Below are 10,838 nucleotides of genomic sequence, written 5' to 3' on the forward strand. Positions count from 1 at the left end.
GGTCCAACCCTTAGATTGCTCACCACCATCACAGTGGACTAGAAAGAACTGTATATAAAGTAGTTTTATGACGCACACGGGAAATGAGAACTTTTGCATTCATGCACCTCGACACTCATAGTTTCAGGAGCAAAGTTCCTGCAGAAAAAGGTTTTTTAAGTTTAGCTCAACGTTAGCGGGAAATAGCTTAAGTAAGATTTTAAATGCATATTTTTGTATTTGTAATTTTCTTTTAATTGGATTTTTTCTGTCTTCACTTAGGTATATAATTACTTGTTCCGCCCCGGTGCTGGTTTGCTGGCATGCAGCCTAATGTTCAAGCAGTTTAGCGGTTTTTAATGGGCATTGTGAATATGTCACAGTTAAACTATATTTATAACAAAATCTTATCTGTTAAAAAATAACCACATTCATTATCCAAATGCAATATGTTCAGAACACAGCCAAATACGTGTCAACACTCCTGCCTTCACCCTGGTGAATATGGCAGCGTTCCCCTGGCAGTGTTTCCTGTGGACAGGTGGCTGAGGCGGAAGGCCCACATTGTGTTTGCATTGGAAGCAATGGGTTTGCTCTCCTGTGAATCGCCAAAACACACACACACACACACACACACACACACAGTGACATCCACAGAAACACAAACCCTCAGTAAGAGCGAGGAAATGAGGTAGATGGATAAATTAGTGTGGATTTATTACTCCATCATTGCTGAGGTAACTCAACGCACTGATTCATGTAATCTATCTTCTCCTGTATGTGAGCGTTTATTAGGATTCATTAGAGACACACGATACACAGGAGCAACACGAGTTCAGAAAATAATACTGTCTCTCTTTTCTGCACTACGGCCTCTTTAACCAAAAAACTACTGTCACTACTGACACTTTGTAAAAGAAAGAAAACAAGACAAGTCAGTCGGGTTTTATGATTATCTGCACAAACTTTCATGATAATCTATCCCGTATGTGTTGAGATATTTCAGTCTCTACCAACGCAGCAGAAGGACTGACCAGCAGACTGACACATCCACCCATGCTGCTGTAGTGCAGTTAAATACCTGAAGCGAGGATAAAAAGGGGAACTTAAAATGATGCTTCCCTACATTCACAGCAGAATCCTCTCCTACTTCTACACATTTATCATCTTTATTGAATCCAACCTCAGCGAGACAGCTCAACTAGAGAGAAATTGTCGACTACAGTTGCCTGGGGCGTTAACAAATTGAATACAAGTGAGAACTAAACTAAAGTAAAAAGTGAGCAATTAACTGGGCTGATTCAGGGAATACTGTCTAATGTTGTGTCTCTTGTGACTCGGAAAAAAATAAGGAAGAGCACAGACCAATACTTTTTTCTAATGTTTTAAAGAGCGGCTGAGGAAATGTGCCTTAAGGGGGAAAAACTAGTATCTATTAGTGTTCCTCCAACAGCCTATTTACCACAAGGAGCAACTTGAAGTTGCCAAAATCTCCGAGGGAGTTTCGGGAGAAGAGAGCAGACAAAGAACATCAGTTAGAGTGTAGCAGCGGGATGTTGAGAAGCAGCGCTGAGGGAGTCTGATCTAAAACACTAACCTCAGCCCTCTTCAGAGCACCTGCAGACTCCCCTGGGGTTCAGGAAATCTGCTGTTGTTCTCTCAGCTTGAAGTGGCTCTCATGTCAAACCTGATTGAACATGAGCTGCTGTCTTTTGATCAAGTTAACTCCGAGGGTGGGCAGGTCTTGTGTGCTCTGGTTTCCTGACTAAACTAGTTGCACATGATCAGTGTTCCCATTGTTTAAAGTCATTATGTCTATTGAATCACAGTGATGCTTTTACAAACTGACACTATCTACTGTTATTTACTTCTTACTGGAACTTTGCCGCGAGGGTTAAAGCAGGAGTGACTGCCTGAATGTAGTACAAAATGTATCAGGATACATAGTGGGACATGTTTTTTACAATTTGAACTAATTCAAAGTTGTAATCTCATAGAGCTCAGTTTCGGCGGCACCTGTGGCGATAAACGGTAATTGTGGGAGCACACTTCCACAATATCTAGACAGTGCTGCATGTGTGACGTCCACGGTTGGCTCCAGTTGTAACTCTTGATTTTCCTCGCTGACGGTCGCTTTCCTTTTCAGACTGTTTGCTTCATCTGAGCGTCAAATGTGTTTCTTTTTCTTTGGATTTTCACTTATTTTTGAAGTTGTATCTGTAGTCATCCATGTTTGTTCAGCCATAGTAGATTACTGTTTACTCGTAACACTTGCAGAGAGCGGAAAAGCAGCCGCTTAGCTCCGCCTACCCTCTCTGGCCGACCAACCACTGCTGGCTGATGGAAAACGCGTCACTAACTGGGCGCCGCTTGTGAGTCGCCGCAGACACCCAGTCTGTAATACTGCAAATGCAAAGGCTTTCATCAGTGGGCCACAGGCTCAATCACCATTGTGTTATCTCATTCAGCGATAGATAGAGACTTAACAGACATTTATTTAAATGATAATCTTCAAGATCATATGTATAAAATACCATGTAGGCTTGAAATGTTGTTAAGTTAAGCTGTTAAAAACACAACAATGTGGAGTTCAGTTTGTTTCAAGTGAGTTTCAGTGAATTCCATTGTTTTGTAAAATGGTCCATTAAACCTTTTCAGCCATTTTACTGTGCAGGCTTTTTAATTGTCCCCCGTTACCGTCCAGCTTTTCCACGTTTCCTCCTCTGTGTTTAACTGTATCCATTTTGTGTTTCAACTTGCACTTTGTCAGAAGCTCGACTAAAGGACAGAGCTGGTCAGATTTGAAGTTTGCAGAGGAAACAGTTAAGTCCTTAATATTTTTCAGCAATCTAAATCTCTTGTTGTAAGCTATTATCATTGTAATCAAAAGCTGTTAAATCTGTTAAATGCTCTCCTCCAGAGAGAACATAAACAGGTAGTTGTGACAATCATTCAGCATATTTTTCTTTAAAAAAAAGTCTATATCGCTTAAGATAAGATACATAATCTGTTTTCAGCTATTTTTCTGGTTCTTCAGTTGCTAATTTTACTTGGAAACCCACAGAATAAATAAGGGTAGCTGATGATCAGTTAGCTGTCAGCTCATTTGCATAAACAGATAGTTACTCAGGTTATTTAATGAAGCAGGAGACTGGACACAGCCAGGACTTTTTCAATCTGGAGAGGCACAGCAGGATGCATGTTAGATTAGCCCAGGATATTAATGTGTAACAAATATGAATATAAATCTCTAGTTAAGAACAATCAGAAAAGAAAAAGAGAACAGAAAGGGGCTGTAGGTTGACCAGAGCAACAGATCCACAGAGCAGCTGTTTCCCAATAACAACTGAACAGTTTACATGATAAAGTTTCAAAGGCTTACTTCTTTTTTAAACTGGGCTGGTTATTAAACCTTATTTCTCAGTAAACATTAATATTTGACGTTCCTCCAGTATCCAAAAATACTTCTTCTTTCATCAGATGTTTCTCATCTAAATTAAAAAATCTTAAAACTTATGCAAACAGCAAACTTTTATATAATTCAGTCAAAGTTCACTGATTATACACTGATGCATTGAGACGTCTGGCATATTAACATGGTTAACATGTTTTTTTTAACAAACAATCTCATCCTGGTTTCTTTAACAGTCGTATCTCTCACTTCGAATTTTTGCCCTGAAAAATGTAAAACAAAGGCAGCGTGCAATTAATTATGTGTTTTTGAATCACATTGGTAAAGTTTGTTTCATTTTAAAAATTGTGTACATATTTTAATTTAATTATTTTCTGGAGCCTCTCCTTCCTCCTGAAACCAACAAGCCGTTTTGCCTTTCAAAGGTTAGATCTTAGCCACGATTGGCTCACAGTATTTGGAGCGACTGCGTAGCCCCTCCCCCACTTGTGCAATCCCACGTGGGGGAGCGGCCGCTCTGCACCGTCACTCCAAAGTTGTAGAAAACATGGCTGCTCTAGGATCGGTTATTCGGCCTTATATGTGCGAGCCAGAATCACCAGGAAGTATTGGGATGGTAAGCTGAAATCTTGACAACGACTACAAGCTAGTGTGAGAAGGCAGCCTAAGGTAAATGACGATTGGTCGATTTCAGCGAAAGCCAGGTTTCATGAAACCTGCAGCTGTTCTGAATGGCCCATTTCAGAGCCACCTTTTTAAAAAACACGGAACTATGCAGTTTTCACTTTTTCACCGTGAACAATAAACACCCAAAAAATGTGAAACACAAACTATGAGAATATCCATTCAGAAGATATGGCCGCTTTAAAATAGAAAATATCAGTTATCAGTTTTGAAACTCTGCTATCTGTATCAGAACTTTTTTAATTAAAGTTCTTCAACTTATTTAAATGAAACAGTCTGACAAAGAAACAGCTGCCATGATTTTAACCCGTGGTGAGCAGAGGAAAAGATGATTCTTTGCAGGACATGTTGCTGCCACCGAGCATCACTTCCCCTTCCTGCTGTTACAGGAGGCTTACAGCTGTATTTGTTTCACAGCTGGAGCATCGCTCGGAAGTTAAAGAAACATTATGCAAGAATGTTTTTTACATTTTTTTGCGGCTTGGCGTGACTTTGTCCTCTTGAGAGAATATCCAAGTCGGCCTGCTTTCTTTAATAAAACAACCGTTCTGAATTTTTAATGAGCCAGCTCCAGGTGTGTGCACCCAAACACATCACCACATTTCACCTCAACTAACACAGGCACTGAAAGAGAGTTATTACTCGCCAAAACAGAAAACACAAGCTTACCCACACAGCTGTCCCCCTCCTGTCTTTGTCGGACTCCTTCCTGGAGTCGAGTGGGACTGAGTCCAAGAGAATTTCAATTTAGGAAGATTTACAGGCTATTTACTTTTTAGGTTAGTTTTTCCTTTTAATATCATCACTATTAATCAACGCCACATTGTGGTAATCTAGAGGGCCTCAAACACAACCTTGCAGCTGACAGAACCCTCTCAGGGGATTCTGTGATAATGCAGAGTAATAAGTACTAAGAGCTCACTAATCACTTGGCCACATGATAAGACTATTAATCTTGCCGCCCATGCAGCTCGCCTCCAACGGATCGCTGCCTTTTGCCAGAGAAGGAAATATTAAAAAGCTCTAATGCAGCAACCGTTCACAGAAACCATAAAGCATCCTTGAAGCGATCCATAGATGTCAGGAACCCTGTCCATCTATTTCCAGAAGCCTGGACAACATCCTCCTAAATGACGAAGGAAATGATTCATGACAAAATCTCTGCTAATTCGGTCGCATGCCGATACCTCAGACTGTGTTGCTGTCATGACAAATCATCATTTTTTTCCGGTGCTAATCACCATATTTCAGTTGACCACCTGATCAGGTGACTCCCTGAGGGTTTGGAAGGCAGCTGAATGTGATGTACGGCCTGCTGATAGCAACATGTCTGCATGAAATACATCATGATTCTGTCGAGGAACGTGCCAGAATTCTTGTGAACATTGGCTGAGAGGAACCTTTTCAGCATGACAGCACAGGGCAAATAATGCCGTCTGCCTACTAAATAAGCATGAATAGGGCTTTCATAAAGCATATTGTCCAATGTCTGTGTGCACAAATGTGATGTTTCATTTTCTCCTTTACATCATTTTGATGTTACAATAAAAAACCTTAGTCGGGAAGAGAAAATGTACTTCTAATAAAAACCCTGTGCAGCGGCAGACGTTAACACCACTGTCACACCACAATGATCTGATTACCTTTATCACATTCATGTTAAAATGCCCTTGGAATGACCTTGTCCTCAGCTTCATTGTGTTCCTGAAGCAACAAATTACATCAGACGTACATTTGCAAGATAATTCAGCCCAGGCACACGAGTTCACTCCCTGCCTATCTCATCTCTATCATTTAATTCGACTCCACCTGATTTGCAGACTGCAGCGCATTTCATTGCAAGCAATGCAATTTCACTGAAGTGCTATAATAAGGGTCAGGTAAGAACTAGCAGACGGGCTTTCTAAATGCATATGTCTAAATGAGCAACAGCTTAGTGTTAATAGGTTTTTAGTAAATATAAAACATGCAGGAGCTCTATTGCAACATACTAGAATGATGGTGGTAACATCAGATTTATAATGCAAAATCCCCCCAAACCAACATCACATACACAGTCAATTCCAATTAGTTCATCTCAATTAAATCATGCAAAAAAAAGGTACTTGTTTGACTAAAGTACAGTGCAGAATACGTTGTCTTCTTAAGTGCAGCGGTCCTACACTCAAGTTTACGTAACTGAAGAAAGAGTTGACCCACTTCATAATTTACTTTAGATTTAGGAAGACGTGTTTAAGAAACACGATTGTGCAATAAACATGATTATGTTAAAGTTGTTTTTTTTTGGATGTGCAGAACTACTATTACACTGTCAATTTATGTGTCATTGCCAAGGCTGTTGGTCGTCTATGGCCCAATCACAATCTCCACACTCACAAACTTTGAGGCACGTTCCCGGTGAGTGCCTGAGTGCTTAGTGCTGTCCCACTGTCAGATCAGAGTGATTGAGGGCTCTGATGCGGACTTTACAACTCCAAATTACGGACTTTCCATGAGTCCGCATATCTGCAGACTTTCCTGTGGGACTTACCCAGGGTTCATAGCAAACTTGGTTACGTATACAAACGTGATTGTCCAGCCCCCCACTAAATGTAAACAAATGTTCGTACATTGAAGAAGTTCAAGTTTGACCAAAAAATAATAATAAATGCAAATAATGTGAGCATGGACGGTGACGGGAACCGCAAATATGTTTATCTGTAAGTGACAACAATTAAATATTCACAAATGATTAACATTAATGCCTTTCTGATTTTGATAGTTTGTTGAATAAAGCTTATCTGATCTTAAAATGTATGTAAACACTGTCAAACACATAAATACATGCTGCAGGTCGGCTTTTTTACTTATTAGATTTAATGGCCCATCTGGTTTCCAGGCAACGTGTGATGCCATGATAGGGCGTCCCATTCCTCATTTTCATGCAGTTCTTAAACCCTCACGGACTGCACGTCTGACGTCATTAAAGTCCATGAGTGTTCAGTGCTTAGGCTTTAGGGTGGAGATTGGGATTGGGTCCAAGCAAGTGTCATAGGCTATGGCCTCCTGATGAAAACACCTATGGTGCATGCTTAAAGGAGCAGTTCTCCCCTGGAAAAAGCCACAGTCAGTCAAAGCTGGTGTTCTCTGTAATCAATAGAAGCAATAATATTTGAAAGTGGCGCCATAGCTGGGGAGAAAGTTGTACAAACAGCTCGTGGTTTCGTCCATTCTACATTCCTACAACACCCAGCGTGCATTGCGCCTCTCCCTCTGAAAGGAACGGCCCAGCGAGAGACGGAATTAAATACTACTGTTTTCCAGTCAAGGACATTGATCGCTGCAGGCAATGGCTCCGAAAAGAATCTGAAATACGACGAGACTATACCGGTGGAGCATCGAAAAAATCTTCAGGTCTGCAGAATACATTTCAAACCTGACGATATTGAACGTGACATGACATCTGAGGTGGGCGTCCAGATTGAGGAAGTGTAGTTTAGTGAGCTCCATGGCCTCAGAGGTTTTCCAGGGCGCATTGGAGAAGCGGATAGCATCCTCCAAAGGCACAGAGCAACGGCATTAGCTCCCCATAAAAGCACGATAGGACTGAGGTTGAAAATCGGCAAACATGCACGGAAGTGCGATACACTTAAGATCCCGTTTGGGGGTTTCACAATATGGTAACCATAAGATACAGCGAAGAAGCCAACGTAAGTGGTTGTTAACATCAACTCTATTTTGCTAATGCTTAACACTGTTCATATTAAATGAGCTGAATCTTACAGTAAGCTTTAATTGCTTTTGAGTACAGCCTGTGGCTATTAACAAAATACTGTGACTTCCTGGCTTATACTGATCTATTTATGTAAACAGATTAACATAATTATATTATGTGTGTGGTCTTTGATTGCATGCAGCCAATCTTTCAGAGTGCAACCATGGAGACCATTTGAAGTGGCTGCAGGGATATCTATTATTCATATAAGAGCGATACAACAGTGCACATTGTAAAGGGCTTCTTCATCCTGCAGGTGTGACTCACCTGTATATCTTGTATCTTGTGGAGAAGCCTTGCCGGTTCTTCTCCACAAAGTCAATGTACTCTGGGGAGTGGTGGAAGGGCCCTTTATCCGACAGGAGCCAGTCCAGGGGGCCCCCGGGCTTGTCATTGGGGAGGCTGGTTGTTGCCGCTGCAGCTGCCGTTACCGCAGACCGTAAACACACCCAGCAGTGAAGGCTGAGGCTGAGGACGCCCCATAGAGCCATCAGAGATGGAGGGAGCGCGGGGAGGGATGAGGGGTGGTGATGGTGGAGGGCGAGGGGTGGTGTTCAGCAGCCAAAGCCACTCGTTATTAACTGGCTCCTCCACTGGGATGACCGGGGGACCTGCATCACCTCAACGCCCCCCGAACACCTGAAGAAGAGCACAAACGAAGAAGCAGATGAGGATAAAAACAAACACCCACATCCACCATGAAAGACGGAGAAAACAAAAATAAACCTGATAATACTTCAAACTTTAACAGCTCCGTGTGGCAGCAACACACAGATGCTTCTATTCTCAAGTGTTTGAAGAGATTACATTACACAGATGGATCATCTCAACACAATCCCTTTGTGTTAGAATGATTCATCTATTTACCACTTGTGAATTAAGAGAAGGAAAATTGATCATGTAAATAATATATCAAAGAAAGATGGGAATCGTTCACCAGCTGCAGCTTTCAAACCGGGAGCTATTTTTGTCTCTTTGTTAAGTGAAAACATTTAGTCTTAATTGCATCTAAAAAGAGGAACTTAAAGATGTCACCTTCACTACCTTTATACAATAAGGTAAGGATTCACACCTTCTGTAATAGGTCTTCTTTTTGTATTTGCTTGTAACCACGTCAGATATTAAGAGTGCTGTATCTTCACATTACAATGCAAGCCCAGCAAGCACTCGTCTACTCATTGAGAGTAAATTGGGGTTTCGTGTCTTGATCAAAGACACTTCATTATGTGGGCAGGAGAGCCAGGGGGCTCGAGCCACCGAGCTCCAGATTCATGGACAGCCTCTCTCTTGTTTGATCCACACCACTCGAGGTGCTCAAATGGGGGAGAACTTCACAGATTGTGAGCTCAGCATCACTCCGGATCTAATCACATTCACTGGCAATAACTTAAAATGGTAACAGTGGGTGAGGAAACAGTGCAAACATTGTGTGATGTAAAACAGGATAAAACCGATAACAATGCATGAGTTTGATTCACTGACGCGTGCAGGGATGCTGCAATAATATTAATTACACATTTATCTTTAATAATATTGTTTATCCTGCACTGGACATTTAATACACAGAAAACAATCAATCCTTTAAGTATTAATAGAACACTACAGGGGACAAATAAATCATTTAGTCATTGGAATTAGAAAATGCACATTTAATGAACTCTGGGAAATTGTGACGCCGAGTTTCACTCATTTTAGACATTTTGAGGATTTAGCGATTATTTGTGGAAATCATTGAAAGTTCGAATAATAACAAATGTAATCATTTGTTGCAGCTTTAAACTGTTTAAAACTTTTTTCAGGGGCTGGTGGGAAAATAAATAGCCCAATCAATTAAAGCAAAACCCAGCACTTTTAAGTTAAATGCATCGTGATGCTCTGTGCATCCATCTTCCTTTGCAGAGAGGGTCGTTTAGCTCCCTTTTTACAGAGCGCACTGTTTCACATTTGTTATGAGTCATTGCTTTCTGTGAGTTTGGGGTTGTTGCTGTAAAAGACGAGAACGTTATTTTGGTAAAATGGGAAAAGTTTTGCAGACTTGATTAGAAATACAACAGTTAGGACTCTTATTGGTAATTTAACCCTTTAACTCAAATGCTGTCACTGCACGTCAGCTTAGCTTTACTGTAAAACTGCAACACACGAGTTTACTCACATGCAAATCAATGAAGACACACTTTTGTCGCCAAAGTAAAAGTCCCGGCGGCTGTTTTATCAGACTACATGCTGTTCAGACTGTTGTCCAAGGCTCATATTAGTCTCCATCACCATCTCGAGCCCTGTCAATCATCTCCCCCGCACTGACACACTCCTTTGCGGCATGTGTGTGTGTGTTGTTTGTGTTGGGGTGTAAGGGGGGGGTTTGAGTCCCATTACAGTATTCTGATGACAATCTGTCAAGTTAACTCAGCCATATGACTGTGTGTGGGTGTGTGCACATGTGTGTGGGTTTCAACAATCATCACTCTCAGACGAACCAGTAGACAGCATGGGAAGGGTGCACAACAGCTGCCGGTGGATAGAAAGAGCAGGAACAGATTTAAAATGTAACATTAAAGACTTTAATATTGTCATTCACAGACAGAAGCAAAGAGGAATGTGGATTATTGAGAATTTAAGCACTCCAGACGGCTTTTATTTAGTAGTTATGGTACGATTAAATGAGCAGGCAATTTGGAAATGTATTTAAGTCTGACATACAGTAGCTGTCATCGCTCTGGCCCGCCTGACCCCGATGTGTGTGGGTGCATCTGATTTTCCTTTTTCTTTTGACAGTAGTCGCCCCACAGCTCTATTGTAGACCTAATCTTATTATTTTTTAAGTTAAAAAATTAAAAGTTAAAAAAATCAAATCAATGCACCAGAAGCAATAATATTGTATTTTTATTATTCTACGCATAATACACCTACGTTGCCCAACTTGACTGCCGGCGGGTCAGCTGGCAAGTGGGTGTGTAATGCCAACAACGTTCTCAGTGTAGCCTAAAACATCCAGCTCAGAGCAGAGACGAG

At 41.2% G+C, this 10,838-nt stretch overlaps 1 protein-coding gene across 1 annotated transcript in view; it reads right to left on the bottom strand.

Moving 5' to 3' along the window:
• The window catches only part of LOC138607111 (BMP/retinoic acid-inducible neural-specific protein 3-like), a 40,754-nt gene extending 32,394 nt beyond the window's left edge, over positions 1-8,360 (bottom strand). The window contains exon 1 of the mRNA XM_069679668.1: positions 8,097-8,360. Within this exon, the coding sequence (XP_069535769.1) occupies positions 8,097-8,320 (224 nt within the window). The 5' untranslated portion in view covers positions 8,321-8,360. The remainder of the gene's footprint in view (positions 1-8,096) is intronic.
• Positions 8,361-10,838: the final 2,478 nt, after the last annotated feature.

Source organism: Semicossyphus pulcher, unplaced genomic scaffold, assembly GCF_022749685.1.
Source record: "Semicossyphus pulcher isolate SPU_LCO1_2020_fin unplaced genomic scaffold, fSemPul1.0.p SCAF_4, whole genome shotgun sequence".
In the NCBI taxonomy this organism is placed as follows: Eukaryota; Metazoa; Chordata; class Actinopteri; order Labriformes; family Labridae; genus Semicossyphus; species Semicossyphus pulcher.